The sequence below is a fragment of the Argiope bruennichi genome, chromosome 3 (assembly GCF_947563725.1).
Source record: "Argiope bruennichi chromosome 3, qqArgBrue1.1, whole genome shotgun sequence".
NCBI lineage: Eukaryota > Metazoa > Arthropoda > Arachnida > Araneae > Araneidae > Argiope > Argiope bruennichi.
In genome coordinates, this window is record NC_079153.1 from 21,748,203 (window position 1) to 21,772,245 (window position 24,043).

General features: G+C 27.1%; 1 protein-coding gene across 3 annotated transcripts in view; it reads left to right on the forward strand.

Annotated features, from left to right (window-relative positions):
- LOC129963313 (nuclear pore complex protein Nup214-like) overlaps positions 1 to 24,043 on the forward strand; it is a 56,627-nt gene that overhangs the window by 11,559 nt on the left and 21,025 nt on the right. For all 3 annotated transcript variants that reach the window (XM_056077610.1, XM_056077612.1, XM_056077611.1), the window contains exons 8-21: positions 906 to 1,003; positions 1,162 to 1,219; positions 3,214 to 3,334; positions 4,406 to 4,558; positions 5,249 to 5,330; positions 5,956 to 6,059; positions 11,001 to 11,233; positions 13,056 to 13,142; positions 15,125 to 15,181; positions 15,955 to 16,101; positions 17,515 to 17,780; positions 18,142 to 18,309; positions 20,791 to 20,963; positions 23,241 to 23,335. In XM_056077610.1, coding sequence (XP_055933585.1) covers positions 906 to 1,003; positions 1,162 to 1,219; positions 3,214 to 3,334; positions 4,406 to 4,558; positions 5,249 to 5,330; positions 5,956 to 6,059; positions 11,001 to 11,233; positions 13,056 to 13,142; positions 15,125 to 15,181; positions 15,955 to 16,101; positions 17,515 to 17,780; positions 18,142 to 18,309; positions 20,791 to 20,963; positions 23,241 to 23,335 — 1,842 coding nt within the window. The remainder of the gene's footprint in view (positions 1 to 905; positions 1,004 to 1,161; positions 1,220 to 3,213; positions 3,335 to 4,405; positions 4,559 to 5,248; positions 5,331 to 5,955; positions 6,060 to 11,000; positions 11,234 to 13,055; positions 13,143 to 15,124; positions 15,182 to 15,954; positions 16,102 to 17,514; positions 17,781 to 18,141; positions 18,310 to 20,790; positions 20,964 to 23,240; positions 23,336 to 24,043) is intronic.

Here is a 24,043-nt window from a genome sequence, read left to right on the forward strand (position 1 = left end):
AACTTTAATAGTTGGTCATCAAATGATCTAACTTGTTGAGCACCAATAGGCAGATATGCATTCTGTTTTATTATTAGTAAAGATTATAATTTAGTACTTGAATACACTTTTACATTATAAAAAACTGCCTCTTAATTTTTGAGAAAATTAATGGACACTTTTCAAGTATTTAAACATTCATGCTTGCTGATTGGGCACTAATGTATTTTTACATCATATTTTTAGAAGGCAAAATGTGAACATAATTACTGTTAGTGATTTTCTGAGCTTTTATCTAATTTGCATACTGCAAAAATAAATGCATTGAAGTTACTTTCTTCTAGTTATAATTTAATATTGAATAGATGTTCACATTATAGAAAAATCACACTTTCTAAATTTTGAAAAATAAAATTTTTTTACTGCTAATTGAAATTCTAGGAAATGTTTGAAGTGAATTATAATGTTAAAAAAATATATTGTACAATGAGATGTGCAGATTCATCTATTAATGTTTCCAGACTATCTTACTTGATTTATTTGATTGATTAAGGTTGAGAATACTTCCAATGCAACTACATATTTAATAAGTTTTTAAATTAAGTTTTTATTTTAATTTTTATTGCTATGTGTATACTGTAAATTACTTAACATTATTATAAATTGTATAAGGCTAAAAGAATTTTTATGGAATCCTTATTAAAAATAAAGATATGATTCATAATTCTTTTAAATATTGCCCCCAAAAAATGCTTCTCATATATGATTTCTATTTTTTAATGAAATTCAAATTTAAATGTCTAAAAATCTCACTTTATTTTAAGTTATTGTTCATTTGAAATGATATGTTACAGAAATGTTTCACAATTTAAACAGATTTAGGTGATTACAGTTCTTTTTGTAAAACCATTATTTTGTAATTTCAGAAAGGTTCGCCAGTAGTATATACAAACTATTATGATGTGTGTCTTGGGAATTCAACTAATGACTCTCAAAGATATTTTCTCCATCATGAACCTTCGTGGTATGTATTTAAATCATAATAGTTCTTAATTTAAAAATGCTTCTTCTTGCATGTGATTAATATTTATATATGAAATTTCTATATATTTATTGATGCAAAGATAATAAAAACTAATCTGATTTTTTAAATGCATTTATTTGTTTGTTTTTTAAATTTAGGGACATTTTAATTTGTGCTTCCACAGATTCTATAGAAGTAGCAGTTCTTGGAGACCCAGTGAGTTTTTTCATAATTTTAATTAAAAATATATCTGCACTGTATTGTTATTATATTCCATATGTTTTCATTAGTGTTCTGAAATTTTAAATTTTTACATATCTTGAAGAGTAACAAAATTATTTTAAAAAGTGTTAGCATTAAGAAAGATGCTATACTTATATTGTTTATTTCCATAATAATATGTATTTTTTTAGCTTGATCACTGTAGATTTAAGATTTATGAAATCATTTTCTAAATATATTGAAAATACTTGATGGCATCATTAGAAAAATAGGTCAATTCATAATACAGATACAAAAATTCCAAATCAACTTCAGTTTACCATCTCTACTTTTCAATAAGAAATTTCTGTAATTAAGAAGAAATATCAGAAAAATGGTTCATTTGTGTATATATTTTTTTATTATGGACTGAAAAAAAATTGGGTATCAGAAAAGTTATGCCATTTAATAAATTTGTGATGGAACTAAGCAGTATGTTGAGAAAAGAATTCTTTCATATTAATTTTTTATCTTAATTTTTATCTATTATTTATTTTGAAGTAAATATATCAAATTATAAGTAAATTCTAGTCATTACCTTTCCTTGCCTGAAAAACCTTTAAATTAGCCTTTAGTTGTTTTTTTGAAAAATTATATCATGTTTATATGAATCAAAAATAGTGTTGATAACTTTTCATATTCTCTTTTATTGATGAAAAACTTCAAAATGTAAGGTTGTATTTGATTATCTCTCTCTATTCTATTATGTCTCTTGTATTTTTTCTTATTAGCTGCAAACCATTTTATTAAGCATAAAAAAATTGTTGTAAATATTTAAAAAAATCTTATTTAAATTTGCAGTTTAAAAAAAAAAAACTGTATTTAACTTTGTTTGATGTGACAAGAATTATTTGAGATATCTCCCCATACATTTGTTTATCAGTAAAATTAGAAAAAAAGAATCCTTCCTCAACTCTCTCCTGTCCAAGAAATATATATTTATATATTAATACTGTCTCAAAATTATGTGTATGCATGATCATAGAAGAATTTTACAAAAGAAAAGAATACATGGAGTTTTCATTCTTATTGTGACCTAATATCAGATTTTAAAATTGTCAGACAGATTTTTAAATCCAATCACAAAAGTGCTCTAAAATAGGGGGGGGGGGGGCTCAAAAGTTAGAACAATATTAAAAAAGTTTAAATTTTTATAAGCCCTCTAATACTTTTAATGATATTTATAAAATATTCTTGATATTTATAAAATATTCTTGATATTTTAATATAAAAAATGTAACATTGTGACTAACACTGATTGAGTTATAAAGTTTCTATCATTTTTTAAACTATTTCAGTGGTTCAAATGAGATCTGCAAATCCAAACATGGTGCTTTTTTTGAGACAGTCTTTAATTGATCTAAAATAGTGAAATTCAAAATTTCTTAATTTGATTAGTTTTGCTTATAGAAAAAAAAAAGAACTTTTTTAAATGGTAGTATGTCAAAAAAAATTTGCTAATTATGATTAAGTAATTATATAAAAATTCAGATATCATAATTTTTTAATGGTATAATTAATATATTTTATTGGTAATTTTTTAGTGGTATATAACAATATAAGTATGATTCTGTATATCATTCAGAGCATTTTTTTTCTATTGGAAATACAGCTCTGTAAAAGTTAAAAAGTTTAGAAAGTAGTTCTTAGGCCACAATCTAAAGGGACATTTTGCTTATGTCATAAATTATTATTATTATTATGAGCATTTTTAAAAAACAAAATAAAAATAACATTTACTGAAATTGGATTCCTCCTTCCCTCTACCTGTTCATATGATTTGTTAAATAAGAACATCGTTATTTTTTTAAATTAAAGATCGCTGTTTCTTTTTGTACAAGGTTTTAATATTATAGTTGTTATAAGAATAAGATTGATGATATTTTGCAGATAAGCTGATAGATTACAAGTTTATTTAAATTCAAACTTTGAAATACCTTTTGTTTTAGCCATCTTGGGTACAATGGGATTTAAGAGAAGATGGTAGGATTCTCCTGCCTGCTAAGAATGGAGCAAAATGTGCAATTGGATCAGGTGTCATGTATTGTTCACAGAGAAGAATCATCATAAGTAAAATAATTTTACTATTTTTTTTCTGTTGTTTAGTTATTTTTAATAATTGTTTTACTTTATAATAAATTTATTTTATAATTTTTTCTAGTTCATGCCGAATTATTGTACAACAATCAATTTTATAATCAATCAATTTTATAATCAATCAATTTATAAATAAATTTTATTTAGAAATAATCCAGATAGTATATAAAATAGTTGTCTAATTATAATTGATTTAGTTGAAAATGTCTCTTTAAATTTAGTTTCTAATTATTTTGATTTATAATCAGACCTTGATAATTTTTTTTCACTTATTTTATCCTTTATTTTTTGTATTACTGTTGTGAAATTTTATTACTATCATTCTATGATTTCATTGAAGATTGCAAATCCTTAGAATATCAATCAAAGGAACAAAATATTGTATTCTTATTAAAGGTTTTTTTTAAAAAAAAATTTGTTTTTAGTAATTAGCCTAATGTATGTTTGTAAGAAATTTTTAAAAATTTTCTGCTATTGAAAAGTTAAGTATTAAAAAAAAAATTGTATTAAAATATAAATATTGCTGCTATTAATTATCACAAATTTTTGTCTTTATATAATTTTCTATAAATTCTTTTAACTCGGTCTGAAATCATTTAGCAATTTTTACCACTTAGATAATTAACTGAAGCAAAATTTTTTCATTTGTCATTTTTCATCACTGCTCCTAATTATATTTCTTTTATCCACCACAAACAAAGCAAGCTTATTTTCTTTCATTACTGTGCTCATCAGAAGGGGGACAATATTGTCATGAACATCCTACCTTTAAGAGAGAGACACAGTTTTTTCATTTGATATTTCATTAACTGACTTTATTTTTAGTTTTGTTTGGGATATGTTTCAGGAAATTATAAATAAAGCTGTAATTTTTATATTGTGCAAAAGTATGTAGAATAGTTGTTAAGATCATAAAAATGTTTAAATAAATGACTTTATGTGCTCAAATTTGAAATCCTGTGTGCTTTTGCAATGATTACTTATTGTATATTTATTTTCAAATTTGTTTTCTGAGATCTTTGTTAAAATATTTCTTCTTTATAGGTGAGAATGAATCATATCCTCCCATGCCAATTATCTTCTTTCTAACTGACAATGGATTACTAGTTTCTTATCACATGGTGAACACTGCACCAGGCTGTGCAAGTTTGGTTCGACCCTCTACACCTATTGATAGAACAGGAGAGCGCAAAGCAGGTTAGCAACCTCATATTATTATAACCTCATATTTTTAAATATAAGTTAATATTAACTTTTGAAATTACATCAGTTACATTTCACATTCAGTTGTTTACGTCATTAGGTATCATGTATAAAATTGTGGAAAGATAATACTATTTTATTCATTTTGAATATACACTAATTTTAATATGGATTTGAGTGAGTTATTTATTTACCATCAAGTCTATTTTTCATACAAGTAAAGGTTAATATTCTTTTGGAATTGTAATCTCGATTTTCATTGCCTCTGAGCTTGTCAAAACAAATCTGACAACTTAAAGAATTTTGTCTTTTAATTGTTATTTAACAAATAGATGATAGAATAATGCATCTATATTAAATGATTTAACTCCACTTTTTATTTAGAAACATTGTATAATTTTGTTGAAATAAGTTTTGAATATATTCTAGGATTCTGTCTAAATTTGCTTACCAGTTCTGTGGTATTTTTTTCCCCCTATTTGTGGAGAGGTTTATAAAGAGCATCTTAATAATCTGTTAAAATAAAAAGTAAATGTTTTAAATATAGTGTTTTTTTATTAATGAGATTATGGTAAATGATATATTGAACGATACAATTTCAAAAACAGAAATGAAGTTATATTAATTCTTTTTAATCATACTTCTTTTGAATTGCTCCTTTTTATCTGCATTTATTTGTTATAGGTGGTTCTCAAAATATTAGTAATGCTGTAGCAACCTCTCACCTTATGCCAAGTATTTCAAAAACTCCTGTGACTAATGTTATGTAAGAAACTCAATCATTTTTTTATTAACTCTGTAGTTTAATTTTAATTTACAAACTAATAGAATATTTAATAATAATTTCCAAAAAACATGTTTATTTTTAATATTCTTAAATCATGATTTAATATCAGTAATCATATTTTTTACAACTTTTAATGTATTTTTTAATTATTGAATATGCTGTACATGTTTTATTTATATGAGTAAGGATTAATTACTTTTTAAAGCTATGCTACTATTTTTAAATTTTTGTGTAAATACTTTTTTTTTTTGCATATAAATTTAACTTATAAATTTTAGCTCAAAACTCGTATATTTTTATTTCAAATATTTTTTTTTTTTTTTTCGGAATTGTTGAGTTTAGAATATTGTTTTCATTTTGAATGAACTAAATTTCAAAAACGATGCCAAAGAAAAAATATTTTTTCCTCTCTGAATTTTCACTTTAGTAAATGATATATGACTGAAAAACCTATGCAGGGAATATTTATCCAATTTTTCTTTCTTATTACATTCATTTTCTTCTGTTTGCATTTTTTTGTAATGTTATGTACTTCAAAATAAGAAAGATGAAAATATTTTATAATTATTTGCACATATTTTCATGAAGATTGTATTGATTTCAGGCCTTCTGCATCTTTTGCCCAAACACCTGCGATGGGAAATATGAATCCTGCCTTTAGCACTGGTTCATTGACGTTTGGTTTTTCTCAACCAAATTCTCAACAAAGTATTTAATATCTTATTTTCTATTTATTTAAACATTAATGTCTATTTGAATATTTTAAGAATATACTATTGATCTTTATGTTTATAAGGATTTTCTTAATTTATTCGTGATAAAGAGATATATACTTGATAATGAGCCAAAATGAGTACTAGTGGCATTACAAATTTTAGTGATTGTGCACTCTTTATCACAATCAATGCATTATGAGGAAATCTCTATAAGTCCAAGTTTAATTATAATTCGTGAAATTTTTTTTTTCAATTTTGCTTGCATGTTACAAGATATAATATACAAGTTGTTGCTGAATTCAACCAGCAAATTCAGAGGGGTGATAGTAGACATCTATACATAGTATAAAATGAAGTCTCCTGAAAGTGTTTGTATGTTTGAACTCAAAAACTTAACTCTAGAAATACTTAACTGATATTGGAGATATTTGTACCATTTTGTAGGACATATATTAGAGAAGGTTTTAGAATATTGAAGTCATGTCAAAATAAAAAAAAAGGAGTTATATAATTGCGATTTTAGTTATTTTCCTACTACGATTCACGCATGTGTAAGACAAGAGTATTTGTGTTTTGCACTTATCTGAGCATGTGCGAAAATCTCAAACTGTGCTTGCACAAATAGCAAGAGCTGTTGTATGCATGTGATGCATTTCTTTGTTTACGTCTGATTTTAAACAGCGATTCAAATCTTATTATGCTCAAAAGGAAACCCAAACTTGGCCAGAACACATTAAATGTCAAAAAGCTTCTTTTATTGCGCAATAAGGAAATTGAAGAGGAAAGGAAATGTTTGGTTAGCGAATATCAGAAAAATAATGGGAAGGCCTTAGGGAAGGATAGTCGAATAACCAGATGAGCGAAATAGCCGTCTTTCTTTAAATCGCACTGCAATTGAATTGCGAAGCAAGAATTAATCTCCTGAGGAGCAAAATGATCGCCTGTCTGCTGACAGCGAAAGACATTTAAATTTCAGACAGAGAAGAAGAAGTGAAAAAACAAACATTCCTGATATTTAGTCCAAAAAGGAGTACTCTGTCCTGAATTACGATCCATGTATGGATTACAGGAATGATGCCTCTGTTTAAATAGGAACAATGTCTATAGTCTGTCCATATTGTTCAGCTTTAAAATGTTAAGACGAATCAAAACGCATGTGTCATTTACAAGGAAAAATTAAATTAGAAGAAATCCCCCCCCCCCCTCCTGAACCATCACATTTACTTCTTACTAATGAACACCATCTTTACTCGATACTCCAGACTAAGTTTATTATTCAATGGACGCAGTTGTGGATAGCTGGTGAAAAAGTCGTTCATTATCCAATTGAATTTTTAAATTCTCTGAATGAATCCCGCCATTTATTTTTACTACTATTTTACTGTATCGATCTTTACTGTTCATTTCCCTTCATTTTTTCCTGCTGCACATACTCCTTCTGCTTACTTTCATTATTTTTAATTAACTTTTTTTGTGTGCATTCCATTTTACTGCATTTATTGATTTTTTTTTTCTGTGTTTCCATTAATATGCTGCAGCATTCATCGGAACCTTACGATTGGAAACACTATTACTCCGTTCGTGCCACAATTGGCTATTTTGCTAGAATTTGGTGTTAAACTATTTTTTTGTCGAAAAAGACTATATATCAAAGTTGTTCCTTGAAGCAGTGCTTTTAACTGGAGCTGGAGAATCAGTTTTAATACCAAAGATTCCTCTTGTTCCAACATTTACCGTTTTCTTTTAAAAGTGTTCAGTTCCCAGCTCTGTTTTCTCTGTTTTCTCTGTATGCTCTGTTTTCACAGGACAATAAATAAAACCCAAGTACAAACGTTTCACACTGCTAGAATTGACTTAAGCGATGAATGTTTTTCTCTTGGACAACTTTATGTGCACTTTCTAGAGTTACATCCAAACAAAATCTTTTTGTCTTGGCACCAGGAGGAAAAACAACCAATATAGTTTACGAAAAAATATTATGAAGCAAGCTGAATTTTATTTTTGTATCAGATTGTGAGTTGATAAACAAGTATGGAACAGTGGGTATAATGTATATTTTAATTTTATTTATTTGTATATTTTAAAATTTTAAAACAGCTTTTCTATTGTATATTTTTAGTGAATTGTTTTGTCTATGAACATATCTTATTTTTTATCTTTTTAACAGTCTAAATATTTCTGAGTGTGTGCTATAAAAAATTGTTTTGTAGTTATTTTTGATGATTTCTAAATATATTTTTATGTTTGTTTGATGTTACTTGACATGCACATGTCATATTGGTTGGAGGCTAGGCGTATGGCGGGTTTACACTCGGCCAGTAGGCAGTGCATGTGCAGAAAGGGACTGACTTATGTTTGCCACAAATTCATAAGATAGATTCAGGCATTCCATGTTTGGCTATAAATTGTCACTTTGGCGCACCTGAATTTTTCTTTTTCAATGCATATTGCATTGAAATGACGGATAATTACACAAAGAAACTTAGGTAAAAAAAAAAGTTAACATATCTCAGTTTGGAAAACTATGGGGAAAAAAAAGACGGCTAATAAAATGAGAATATACATACACAACTTCACATCAGAAAGAACAAAGAGCAAAAAATGTCAGAATTAATCTATGATAAGTGATTAATTTTTTCAATCCAAAGAACAGCCAAATTCTACAAACACATGCACAATAAAAAAAAAACAATGCAGCGGCATGTTGTTTTCCCTTCGGGACAGTTACTTGCCATTGAGAGAACAGCATTTTTTAGTCTTTCTACGCATGTGCTCCCTACTGGCCGCCTTATAACTGGCCCGAGTATAAACCCGGTATTAAGTTTAAAGCTAATTTTTTCTCTTTGATGCTATGCCACGGGCAACGCTATGTGGGTACTGCTTGTAAAGAGGATAAAGAATCACGATACATGGGGTTTATTTGGTGAAAATTGCAAAAATATAGAGTCGGAGAACTGTTGGAAACTAAAAAATTAATAAAAAAATAACAAATTGTGTTTCAACTATGCATTTTTTTTAAGTGAAAGCATATTCTTAAAAGTTTTTTTTTTTTTCATGCTGGTTAACCTGAAGACTTGATGATCTAGGGGGTCGTAAATTACTGAAAATGAAAAAGTAGTTTAGAGTCCATATTTGAAAAAATATTAAAACTTAGAAGAAAAATAAAAGCTTGGAAATGTAAGGAATTTTATAATCTATAATTTGATATAGGTGTGTAGTGTGAGAACTGGGGAGTTTTAAAGATATTCTAGAAAAAACTAAAACGGAAACCAGAAAACCTCACTACCGATGTTCACAGACAGCGTCGTCAAATTCGAAAGACAAATTCAGAACAAGATTAATAGGCATAAAATAGATGAAAAAATACCAAACATAGGATCGCAGGTAATGTTTTTCAGTGAAAATCGCAAATCGGGTGGAGTTCGCATGCTGGATGCTACACAGGAAGATGCACACTTTCTTGCTAGAGTTTTATTCTCAGATGAAGCCTGCTTTACTAGATAAGGTGCCTTTAACACCCACAATGCGAATATTTGGTCATTCGAAAATCCCCACATCTTTATCTCATCGAACGTACAAAACAAGTTTGATATTAGCATCAGGGAAGAGTCATCTATTTGGACCGTATCTTCTGTCCGAATGCCTCAGTGGCAAAAAGTACCTTCTTTTCTTCAAGCACATTCCTCTGGATTTACTGTATAGGGAACACCGAAAATTGTACACCAAAAAATTTGGTTAATGCATGATGGAGCACCAGCACATTATAGTTACATTCATGAAATTTGACTTGTTTGCGAGTTAAGTATAACGACCATCAATTCTACAATGTTCAACATTCATAAATACTTGCACGCTGCTTTTATATTTCTCGAACGCATGAAAAATTTACATACGAGAAGGCTTCTTCTCGATTATCTTGTTCCTAATCCTCGTATTCATAGGATCATTCTCTTTGCTAGACTCATTGTCTTTTCGACGTCTGTTTTTACGATTTTTACTGAATAAACGTTACCTGCGACCCTATGTTTTTTGGTAATTTTTCATCTACTTTATGCCTATTATCCTTGCTCTGAATTTGTCTTTTGAATTTGACGACGCTGTCTGTGAACATCGGTTGTGAGGTTTTCTGGTTTCCGTTTTAGTTTTTTCTAGAATATCTTTAAAACTCCCCAGTTCTCACATTACACACTTATATCAAAATATAGCATATAAAATTCTTTACATTTCCAAGCTTTTATTTTTCTTCAAGTTTTAATATTTTTCGAAATATGAGTTCGAAACTACTTTTTCGTTTTCAGTAATTTACGACCCCCTAGATCATCAAATCCGCATGTTACCAGCATGAAAAAAATTTTAAAGAATGTGCTTTCACTTAAAAATAATTCATAGTTTTAACACCATTTGTTTTTTTTTTTTTTTTTTTATTAATTTTTTACAGTTTCCAACAGTTCTCCGACTGTCTATATTTTTGCGATTTTCACCTACTGAATGTCGTTTGGGACCCCATGTTGTTTGGTGATTCTTTATCCTCCTGATGCCTACTATCACCCCTCTGAATTTGGCGGTCGAATTCGGCAACACCCTGTATATTCATTTACTATTTCAGAATTTTATTGTATAGGCAATATAGGCATAGTAGTTACATTAGAAATTATATCATAAAAGGGAATTCATGAATTTAATGAAATATCTTTTTTAGCAAAGGCAACTTTCAGTGTGATGGAATTATTTTTGAGCCAAAATTTTATGAATTGATATAAATTTCTATATTTTCTGTCTTACCTAAAAGAAATATCTTATTAGCTTTGAACTTTAAAATGAGTTTGAGTTGGATTACTTTGAAGCTCTGTCATGATTTGTTATATTTTGTTAATTTGTTAATGTCATTTCTTACGTATATTTATACTTATATTTTTTAATTTGAAAATGCAAGGTTTCCAGCCACCTATTCAGATAGCTAATGTTTCGAGTATGGCTGCTTCTTCAGTACCAAGCTCATCAGCACAATTTGGAGCTCCATCCTCAATGAATATGTCTTCTGAGATGGAAAGGTTCCATAAACCTTCAAAAGGAGTCTTCTCAGTTACACCAACTCAGCCTGCTGCTAGAGATAACTCTGGAGTCAGACATATGGCAGTAGCACAACGCTCTGTTCCAGATATTAAGGTAATTGTTAATTAAATTTTCTGTATAATCTGTTTTAGATCCTATAATACAGAGTATTGATAAAAGTCCATACATTTTTAAAAAAAATTTCAACTAATGCTATATTTAACAAGCTGTTTTATTGTTGTGATATTATAAGACAATTACACACAAGTTTGATGAATGTGTTTAACATTTGTATTGCTTGCTTTTAGCTATCTGAAAAAGTTTCTTATCTCTTTACCTTTTCTTCTCTTTTTTCATTTCTCTTTCTTTAAATTCTTGCATCAACATTTGACAACTTTTATAGAGGGTGGATATTTTCAATATGCCTAGTTATTACAATTAAAGTTTGCCTGCTCTGAAAGCTCTATAACCAATCTATGGCTCCTAAAGAAAGATAATTTCATTAATAATATAATTGAAAATTTCCATCAATAAGTGGTGTTCTGCCAATATGTTTTTCCAGACATTGGCAATTTTTCCAAATTTCTTGCTAAATAATAAAAGAAGACCACTTTTCATTGTTAATATTAAAATTCACAAATTAAAAAACTCTAGAGTTCAATCTATGGTTCCAAACAATACAGGGAAAAAAAAAAATGATAATATCATTTGAGGCAGTTTGCGTCCATAAACAAAAATAAAAATGGATTGTTCTGCAGTGACAAATAAACAAAACTAATACTAAGCATCTCAATGAATATTGTTTTCTTTTCAGTTATGTATTCTATTCTGGAAACTTCTTACTGCACTGCATAAAGTGCCCTGTGTGTTTAAGCAGATGTTAAGCAGATTAATACTTATGATATTTCAGATTAAAGTCTCAATTGCTTGTGAATTTTGTTCCCTGAAAATTCTATTAATATTTAGAATACTTTCTATTTTAATGAACGTTTGTTTCCATTCACAGTTCTCTGCACAGAAAAGCTATTATTTTCCTATCACAATTCTATCTTTACATGTCTATGTATTTTCACAAGGACAGTAATAAAAGATTATTTGTGTCTCACAATAATATTGTTTGCTTTTACTTATATTATCTTCATTCGAAGTTTCAAATTCTGATTATTTAAATGGAAGTATACATTACAATCTCTGCGATAAAAATATGGTATTTAAGTATTGAAATGTGAAAAACAAGAAGTTTACAATTACAACTTCTCATATACAAAGAGAAAAGATTGTAATTGTGTAAAAAAGTTTTTGAATTGTATCTTTCTGCGAACATAATTCAAAAATATAATAAGCTAAACAAACCAAAATTTGGTATCTAGAGTGAATATCAAAATTGTAGGTTAATATGAAATTTTAAATGAAATCTATCTGTCCATCCTTCGAATTTGAACTTAACTCAGAAATGCAATAATCTAGATAGATGAAGTTTGGTTTCCATCTTTATGTGCAAATAGTTCTTTATAGCTAGAAATAAATATTTTATTTATTTTTGTATGTATAAGGTGGAATTTTTTAAAAATAATTTTCTGAATGCTATGTTGTTGTTTATTACAAATACAACTTGATTGTTATTAATTGGACTAAATTTAAAATGCGATTCTGAACAGAGATCAGTCAACATCTTTGAGACATATATTAGATAATTTCTCAGTAATCCAGTCTTAAAAGATTCTGCTTTTGCCCTTACTTAATTTTGCATTTACTGTAAACTTATATTTATCTCAGAGCAAGATTTTTAATGCTGCATTAAATTTTTTCCAAATTCATGTATTGTTTTATGAATATTCAAAATCTTGTCATTAATTTGCATATGCTAGTCAAATCTTTTAATATTTTTAAATTTGTATTTAGTCATCTGTATCAGCTTATGATATTTAATTTTCAGGGTGATGGTGATAGAATTATCCAAAATAATTCTGCAATTCCTAATATGAAAATGACTCAAGTGCAAGCTCCTCTTAGTAATCCTATGGTGTGTATATAGAGTAATCAATTTTTGAAACTCTTTTACTATGACTAATTTCATTGAAGAAGAAAGAAAATTAAACAAAAAAAATCACATAAAATGAAATCTACGATTGCAAATTTCAAGTTATCATGTGAGAACATTATTATTTTTTAAATCATTATTTGTCTTAATTAATTTAAGTCATTAACCAGTTTAAACCTGTTTGAAACAATCATGAGACTTCTCTGTCAGTTTCTAACCCTCCCTCTCTCTCTATTATATATTATGATAATTTTTTTAAACTGGCAAACAAAGTTTTGGAGCTCGACCGATTTTGAGATGAAAAAAACCCATCGATTTTCTAAATATTGATGCATGCATAATCTGATAGTATTGTGATTGTTTCAGAATGGTTTAAACTGGTTAATGACTTAAATTAATTAAGATAGTTTGTAAGAATTCAGGAAATGAATAATTTGGAAATAAAGATGTAACTTTATTTGGCGATAAATTGCCAAATGTGACAACCTTCTGCATTATTTTCTAATAACATAAAAAGCGAAAAATGGTTGCCTCAAAAGCGATAAATCGCCAATTTGTTGCTTACGCATTTTGAGGCTTCAAAAACCTCAATCCAAAACAACATCATGTTCTCACATGATAATAATTGTCTAATTTGAAATTTATTCCATGTAATAAGTATGAAATATATAACACTTTTAGTGCTACATAAAGTTGCATAGAATGAGATTTCTGTTGGGAATATGTTCTATAATAAAAATGATATATAGAATATAAAGTTGGCGAAAAAATTTATTATTAATTTAAGTTGACAATTGTTTGGATTGTGTTTTTTCATTAAAGAGTATGTACATTAAAAGATTTTGATTCTACTCTTCATAGTTTTAAATTTTTTGTGACATTTTTCTTCTTATGTTTTATTCAGCTGTAGTTTCATTGATAGGAGAAGAAGGAAGAAATTATGTTATTTCAAATGAAATTTTTATATGTGATCTAACAACAAAACAAAAAAAGCTCTTAAAGAAAGCATCAATTAAATGATAATTAATTATTTGTTGCATTTTAAGTTTTATTTTGTTTTAATAGCAATAATTTAATAGAAAATTTGTGATTTTTTTTTTTTAATTTTCTTGCAAGATTCTATGTTGTCACAATTTTCCATTAAAATATCCTTAAAAAATATTTTAATAAGTAATCTTAATTGCATGACGAATAAACATGTGTTATATTTTCGAAAGCGGTACATGCCAATTGGATATTTACTGAAAAATACTATAGATTAGAGAAAGTTAGTAGAAAAAGTAATGCTAGTTTTATGTAAATGATGGAATTTGGCATTTGACCTTATACTTCTAATATAATAAGATTGAAATTGAAATCTTTTATAAATTCATTTTAAGATTGTTTTTACTTTATTCAGTGTCGTGAAATTTATATCTATGTTTCATATTTCAGACTGAAGCATTTTAATATACATCTTTAATATTGAAATGTAAAACCTAAATGTCTTTATTTAGAAAATTGTTTTTTAAGGAATGCTTGTTTACGTGTTAATTTTCTTTTAAATTCGAAAAATGTTGAATTAAAAAATGCTTCTTGATGAATCTTTAATGTCAAAAGTAAAAGCACCTGCAGAAATTAATTTTAATTTGGTAGCCTAAACAATTACCATTTGATACAAGATATGATGTAATTTTTAAATTACCAGCCGGATTTGAATGACACATCCATATAGTAAGTTAAATGATTATGTATCATTCGATACAATTTTTAACAATACTTTCCATTGTCTGAAACAGATAATAAAGTTACTTATAATTTATAAGAATAAAATTATATATATATATGTATTCATAATTGAATACATAATTAAAAATTTATTTTTTTTGGACCTAAGAATTATTTTAGAAATTTGAAGAAATACTTTACATGAAAAGTATGGGTATTTTTTTAATTGAAAATATTGAATTTTCTCTAATTTTCAGGTGGCCAAAGATTCTTTTCATAGTCAAGATACTTACAGAGTTGCAATAGTTGAGGAAGTAAGACTATATGTTCTATTCTCATTATATATCTTTTTTTTTATTTAAGTAAAGAATAATTGCATAAGATCAATCCTATCAAAGTGATAGAATATTCATTTCATCAATTATGAGACAGTGTAGTGTGAGAATTTCAGTGCCTCAAAACCCAATGTAATTTTTCATTTCATGAGAACAGAAAAGAATCATTCTTCTTTCAGAGAAATTATAGGAGGGTATGTCTACTCAGTGAAATATATGACTAAGTTTAAACTACAAAAGGAAAATGCACTGGTCTGTTGAACTTTGAGGGAAAGATTAGTTAGTGTTTTAGATACTAAGTATATCAATCACACACACACACCACTCAAACCACACACACACATGCATGCACGCACACACACAAACTCACACACACTTAATATAAATAAAGATTAAGATTTTATCAAACCATCAAAATCTTAGCACAGAAAAGTAGACAAATGTTTAGAAAAAAAGTGAACTTTTAAAATATTATCTTGAAGGATATTGCATTCTAAGTGTATATTCAAACATGTTTTAACACACACACATTGTGTGTTGTATGTATATGCACCTCATTGTTGTTGTATAATTAAAAGCAAAATTTAAAAAAATAAAGTGTGAACATACGAATCATATTTAGATATATGTAAGTTTTATCCATTTTGAATAAATTTTTAAATGAAATATATTTATCAGTTTTCTTTCATGTTGAATGTGTGTATGTCTTGTATTCATATGATATGATTAAAGTTGTATTTCTAAAAACTTAGATGCAAACTTTTGAAAAAGAAATTCAGGAGTTGAAAAAATCATCGGAACAATTAGGAACCATTGGAACAAAGGAAGAAATGGCTCAGTTGAAGTCATTTACCATGAATTTTGAAGAATTCAATAATGATATGTCTGAAACAATGGTGGTAAGTTATTAAATTTGGAGTAGATATATGTTTTTTAGGCGGCTGCACATGATGACAATTTTTATTATTTTAAGGCTACTAATTTGATTTTAATTCTGCAAAATATTCTCCTAATTTTAAATTTTGTTAATGAAACCTAAGCTTATATATATATATATATGTATATATATATATATATATATATATATATATATATATATATATATATATATATATATATATATATAAATGATAATGTATATATGAAAATATGAAAACATTGGTTTGTCTGTTGTCCATACCTAATTGTAGTTGAAAATTAGAAGTTTCATTCCAAATCTATGTTTTTCACGATTAATATATAATAGAGGATTTTATGATCCCCCTTTTTTTTTTCAATTTGCTGTTTTATATATATATACTTTAAATACAGTTTTGTTTTTTAATAAATTTCTTGGAGTGAAATAAAATAATTTTTAAATTAAATGCTTTATTTATCTGTAAAGAAAATTCTTAATTTATTTGTTGAGAAATTTATTTCTTGCTGTTCAAATATCACAACAAGATGTGTGTAATTTATTTTAATTATTTTATTACTCAAAACAAATTATGAATGGCATACATAATAAGTTAATCCTTTATTAATGTCATAATGTGTTTAGTAATATAAGGACCTGATTTTTAAAATATTAATTTGCTTAGAACAAAAATAATTTTAGTAAGGATGATACAGTACTTGCATGTGTACTAAAAACTAATTATTGTCTGAATAAATGTCAATTTACCACCTTTTAGAATTTGCATGTTATATTATTTAAATATATTACTTCATTCTTTTAATCAATGTTATTCAAGAAGAAGAAAAAATGTAAAATATGAGAATAATTTAGTGCAATTAATTATTGTATAATATTTCCATAATCTAAATAAATAATTGAAAGGCACTATAAAGCTGATAAGATAAGTATAATGAAATTTGCCATCCTATTAGTTTCAATTTTGAAAAAATAGGTCTTATATGATTGATTAATGTATGATTTCAATGCTATTTTTAGAATTTGACATCTCAAGCTTAATCGTGCAGAAATGTTGATGGGGATTTTAAAAATACGCATAATCCAAAAAAAAAAAAAATATATATATTTTTCGTAGAAATTTTACTTTGACTCATAAAAGTTGAAAATTTAATTTAAGCACTTATTCTATAGAGCATAGATTGAAATTTCAAAATTTTTATGTATTATTAATGTGTTGTTATATACCATTGTATTGTTTATAAAATGTACAGTGGACTATAATATTCAGTATTTTGTTAAGTTGTGAGTTGAAGTTTTTAAAGTTTTGTACGCATTCAGATTTATTTTTCTTTAAATGAAAGTTATGCATTGATCTTATTCGTAAATAAAGTTAACTTGTTTGTTTGTTTTTACACAGTCCCTGAACAACGACATCCATTCATTGAAAAATATTCTTCTGGAAAGTTTTGTCCTAGTGGAGCAGGCTCATTCAAAGGAGCGGAGGAAAAATGACCACTCTTACATATCCATGCTGAGGGAACGAGCTTTAGACCCTCTGACCGCCAAGCGCATGCAGAAGATCGAGCAGCATTATCTATACCTCAGTACTCAGTTACAAGAAGTCAATAACAAACTTGACCAAGATTGGTTTGAGTATCTTGAAAAAAAGAAAGCTAACCAAAGGTAATGAAATCGCCAGATTCTGCATTCATTAGCAATGTCATTAGAAGTACTTTCTATTGATGTACTGAATAATTTTTTTAAAAAGAGAACTTTTGTGCAAGTATACCCTTGCTTCCACTCATTGTATCAATTGGAGTGCAAAACATGATCTGAATAAAAATTAATGTTGTAAATTTTTAAAATAGAAATAAATTTTAACATTATTAAAATTTTTTATATTTCTCAGTATTTAGGAATTTGTTGCATTTCTAAATTTACTATTGAAATTTCTTCAGTTTCTATTTTAGAACATTAATTACTTTTATTTGTAATTTATATAGTATTGCAAATATCTAAAGTGTTTATATTTATTTATCTTTAGATCTATTCGCCATATATCTTCAGCAGAAGCTATGTATAAAACAGTTGTCAACAACCAAAAAATAATTCATAACTTAAGACAAATTATTAATTCAATGAGTAACCAACTGGTTGAAAAGAGGCTACAGAATTTGTCTAAACGAAAAAACAAGACAGAATTTATCAAAAGGTAGGAATACACTTCAAGTAATTGGCTTTGATTAGATCCATTTTCTTGACTTAAGAAAAGTATTAGATAAATTATTTTGTTATTATTATGCATATTAAAATCATACATTAACAGTTCTTAGAATATATATCAAGGTACATATGTATAAAAACAGTATTAGAATTTACCATATTTTATCAATAATTTACAATTATGATATAGCAAAATTTTTGATGACTAGGATGATTTCGAAAAAAAAAAAGTGATATAAGTAATAATTTTTGGGTGCTATATGTATTTGAATTCCAGTTTACTTTACTCTTAAAACAGGCCACAATTTTTTTTAAATGCAAATTTTAAAAATAGGCAATTTTACAATCTTTTCAATTTTTTGAAAAGCTTGAATTATGAGGGATGATTAAAAAAAAGTTTACTGGGCAAAGGAAAAATGCGTTATTAATAATAGACACAGGATACAAATGGTAATTAAGCGACATATCTGGTGGTCACTTCTCTACATAAGCATGAAACCTGTTGAGGCATTTATTACACCGTTGGACCAATTTGTTTAACCCATCTTGGTAATAATCAGGTCCACGGCTATTGAGCCAGTTCTAGGCACCTTTTTGAAAATCACCCTCTGATATGAACTTTGTTTTGGTAAGCGTTTCTTCAATGCTGGGAGAAAAAAATAAATTGTCACTGCGAGCCAAATCGAGGCTGTATGGGAGTGGTGGTGGCTCCAGACCTCCCACCTAAACGTTTCCAGCAATCTCTCTGCCTGCTTCAAAAAAACAACACCATTTCTCTACCTGTTGTCTACTCATTACTTCACCCCCGTACTCTTCAATGATTTCAAGAATGTGTCCAACGTCTTGCCATTACTGTCACTGTTTCAGGTCTCAGTACTAATACTATCTGCTCGAACGACCGGTATAAGACAATTAGCGCCATGTGTTTCCACTTTGGATAGCAATATTCCCATCCACAATTTCCTAAAATTTAATGCTTAGTTGATTTTTGTGGCATATTTATTTGCAATCTCTCTTTTCTTACCTAATCATATCAGAAGTAGTAAAAATTGATATTTAGTAAAAATTTAATGATTATTATCACTAAAGAGTTTCATCTACTTTCAATTTATCTTTCACAATATCGGGAAGGAAAAGGCTTGTTCTCTGATATTTGACACTTGTATATATGCTGATACTATGATTCTGCTTTGTAAATAAATTACTGTAAAAGACGCTTGCAGTATTATCTATATTATATCATATATTTCCATGTATAAGCAAAGAATTTTTGAAACTTTTGCTAAAACTAAACTGCAGCAAGTCAGCATATATTTATGCGTCAGTTAATCTCATAAGAAAACACAAGCAGACTTCTTTTACCTGAGTATAAGTCATGAATTGTCTAATACTGTACTTTTCATTTCAGTAGTTTATATTTCTTGAGGAAACATAATAATTTTAAATGAAAAGATTGTTATTATTATTTTTAAGATAATTTGTTTTATGTTTGAAATTGCTTATTATTAACGTTTTGTTGTATTGGACAGAGGATTCATGAAGAAATGCTGAATAGTCATGTTTTTAGCATTTCTTTTTGCAAATTGGATCATCTGTAAGTTAAAATTTGCTTGTGTCATAAGTGACTATTCGAACCCACCCAAAGACATTTAGAAATTTTGAAAGATTAGAAGATTGCAACAGCATATTCAGGAATTATGGTTGAATCTTGAGCACCATCACTGTCCACAGTACAACCTTTCCTGTAGAAAGAAGCTGCATCATTAGAAAAGAATGACTGCCCTATTTTTGACCATTTTGTACCCACAAGATAACTAGCGCCAACCACCATGCTGGAAGCTTCTCATCCTTATATCTGAAGTGCCCTCCTAGTAGAAGGAGTTTGCTATATAAAAATTTCTTTTTCCTCTCATCATTCAAACAAGAAAGGAATTATACTGAAACTAATACAGATACTACAGATTGTGTATAAGACAGCAAATAAATTGGGAAAAAAAGTATTAACTTCAAATAGAGTTAAGAGGGTTATAAGTATGTTCATGCCTTTGATTTACTTTGTAATTTCTGGATTCGAAAATATTTCACCTATTTTACCTGCTTGGCAATATTTTGCTCTAATAGTAACATATTAAAAGTAACAAAATTAAAAAAATATTTAAACATATATATACTGGTTTTGAATGGGTAGCTTTTTTTAATAAAAAATGCATTTTGGATTTATAAATAGATATTCTTGTATTTTGAAATATACAATATTTTGTTTATATTTTATGTGGTGTATAAATTATATGCTGTACAAAAAGAAAAAAAAATCAAATATAAGAAATATATAATTGAGTAAACTGTGTAATATTAGGTTGTTTTTAATTTGATTGATATATTTTTATTTTTATACTTTATTTATGATATTTATCCACTATTTTGCTAAAGTTCTTTTATAGTCGTTTAAAATATGAATTCATTTCCTTAGATCTGGCCCTGAAGAATTATCAAAGTTAGCTGATGCCTTCCTTCAAGCCAAAATTAATAATTCTGAAGAAGAGAAGCCTCAGTTACCCAAAAAGATGCCATTTAGTGCTCAACAAGCTCTTAAGAATTATCTTTCAAACTCGCCTGTAACTGTTGTGAGACCAACCATAATTAGTGAGTATTTTTGTTTTAAGCAACTTTTGTTTGACTATCATACTCATTAATTTATGTTAATTTTTTAAATTATATTTTGGAAAGAAAAGAAAAAATATATTTGAATATTGACTTAAAAGTGTGGTATGATTTAATTGCTAATCTATACAAAAATTACATTCTCTATTCTATCTTTAAACGAGCAATTCTTGTGTACATACATACACACACACACACATATATGTCCCATATCTCTGAAACGACTCTAATGATTTGGATGAAATTTTTATTTAGATAAGGTTTTGCTTTTTAAGTTTATCTATATAGGTGTCTTTCCTATAAAATTGCGATTTTACAAACACACAAACAAGCAAAATATTTTTTATAACTAAATATTGACATGTGGCTATACATGATCTGCATAAGTATATCTGAGGTGGAGTTGTGGTTAGGGCTTCAGACTCTCATACATTTTTCTTGTGTTCAATCCTGCTTTGGCAATTCAATTAGATTTCGCTTATAAATTTAAACAAGCCATAGGATAGAATTTATAATTTTACAAAAGAAAGAAAAACTACCGAGCTAAGCTCTGTTTCCCAGGTATTTGTACTTGTGAGATATCCCTAATCTGTATTGTTTTCTTCATATTTTATTATATTCATCGATTTTATATGCCACAAAATTTGTTTATTGTATTTATATTTCACATTTATTCATATCTGAATTAAGTGACGATCAATATTTAATTTCTTAATGTAATAAGTATTTAGTTTCTATATGATGAAGAATATCTGTAATTTATCATGAAATAAAAGACGTAAATCATATTCTTGAATTCAGAATTTATGTAAAGTTTCTTGTGAGCAAAAATATAGATATTTAGAAAAGAAGGATAGTTTATTTTGTAGCTCTGATATATATATAAACTTAAGGATTTTTTTACTTTCTCAAATCTTAAATATCCAGATATTTGAAGTGTAGATATTCTAAATTAAATTTTGTTATAAACTAAATATATCATTCGAAAATAATAAAAATTAATTGTCTGTATAAAACTTAAGCAGCAAGTCACACATCTTATTATTGCATTATTTATGTTATATTCTTGTCGATATATTTTTCTCATCACATCAATATACTGTACAGAAAAAAAAAAAAAAAAAAGGAATTTTAGGGTCAGAAAATCGATTCTGAAACTATATTGGTAGAGGTTTGAAGGATAATTTGTGTAACAGTTAGCTGTTCAGATTACCGGAATAATTTATTTGCTGTGAATCTTCAGCTTCTTATTATTACTCTCCAAAACCTAATACACTTTCTAGAAATTCTATTTTTATAGATGTTATTTTTGTAGAGATTCTATTAATGAATCTATTAAGGGAAAATTCATTGCCCATGTCAAAATTTTTTGTTGGCCATTTTGAACCTTCATTTTCTTAGTAAAGAAGAATGTAAACTTCCTCTGCACAAAAAATGCAAACTTAACATATATATAAATCAGGACAAAAAATTGCATAAAATTAAATTAATACTTTTGCAAAATTATGTATTAAAATACGGAATTAATTTTGAAAATTGTCACCTTTGCTTCACTTATAAAAATTTTAAAAATGTGCAAATAATATTCTGATTCATTTGAAATTACAAAAATTTTTATAATATTTTCTGAATTGTGGAAATGAGAGAGATTATATGTATGCAATAAGATTGGTATGCTTTTGTCATCTGCTGGTTTCTCTTTTTGCAACAGATGTGAATTTTATTCCTCTTATTGATACTTTAATGCCTGATTCAAAAATACCAGGAATAGATTAATTTTTGATGTATGATCTTTATAAAAGGATTTAATTGCACTTAAAAATTGATTAAATTAAAGTTGTAAAAATAGAAATAAAGTATCTCACTTCGAAGAAGATAGGTTTGGATCGAATTAAAGTACTCGTTTAAAAAATTAGTAAACAGAATTTGTTATTGGTTAATTCTAAGATGCATTCAAGAATTTGCATTAAGCAATAATTTTGTAATTAGTGAACCAGAACGATGAACTTTGTATATATCATTTAATGAAAATCATAAATTCATGGAAGTTATTAAAAAATGGTGTGTGGCTCAGTTAGACTAACTGATGTTTCATACCTGTTAATTTAAGCAGGTATGCTACATCAGGTTTATGATAAAATAATTTTATATTATCATATACTTCTTTTTAATCTTAACTTTAATTTAAATTGCAGTTAAGTTTTTTTTTGTTTAATTAGTAAAACAGAAAAATATTGAGTTGATATTTTTGTACTTTAGGCTCTCCTGTCCAATCCAGGTTATTATCAAAATCTTTGCTATACAGGGAGAGTATTACATCACCTCCTTCAAATGAGATTGATGCTGCTGTTAATGTAAGAATTTTTTTCCTTTTTTTTTTGTACTTATTTAAAAATGGTTAAACTATCTTCCATAATTGATTTAAAGTTATTAGAAAAAGTGACTGGATTATATGAGCTTAACTTGTTAATTTAGAAGAAAAATATTTGACAGTCTTTACAGTTGTATGAGAGGATTCAAGTAAGGTTTTATTCTCTTTAAAATCTGATATTCAATGTTTGAAATCAGTGAATCATAACTGTAATTATCAAGCAATTTTGCTTTATATCTTTAGAATTAGTTAATACTTTAAAGATCCTTTTAAAAAATCACAAAGTAATTTTTTTCCCCTAATAAAATCTGAATTAAACTATCTATTATATTTCCAATATTAATAAATATCTAATGTTTCATTTCATAAATTGAGAAGTGTAAACAAATTTTTGAAGAAATCATAGATTTAAACAATTAAATATACATTTAAACATTTTTTGTAAGAAATTTTATAATAATGCAGTGGCTTCCATTCGATTGGAACAAGTGCAGCAGTGCTTTAAAAAGCAGTATTGTTTTCTCAAATACTCTTTAGATGTGTGTCTGTATTACTTTTCTCCCACAAACTTTTAAATTGAGCACAATTTTTTTTTATATAAATGTGCACCTTGATTTTATATTTTGAATAAGTAATGTACCAAAGCAGGTCTTGTTTGAACATGTCTTTCATTCAATGTTTCTGGCTTTTT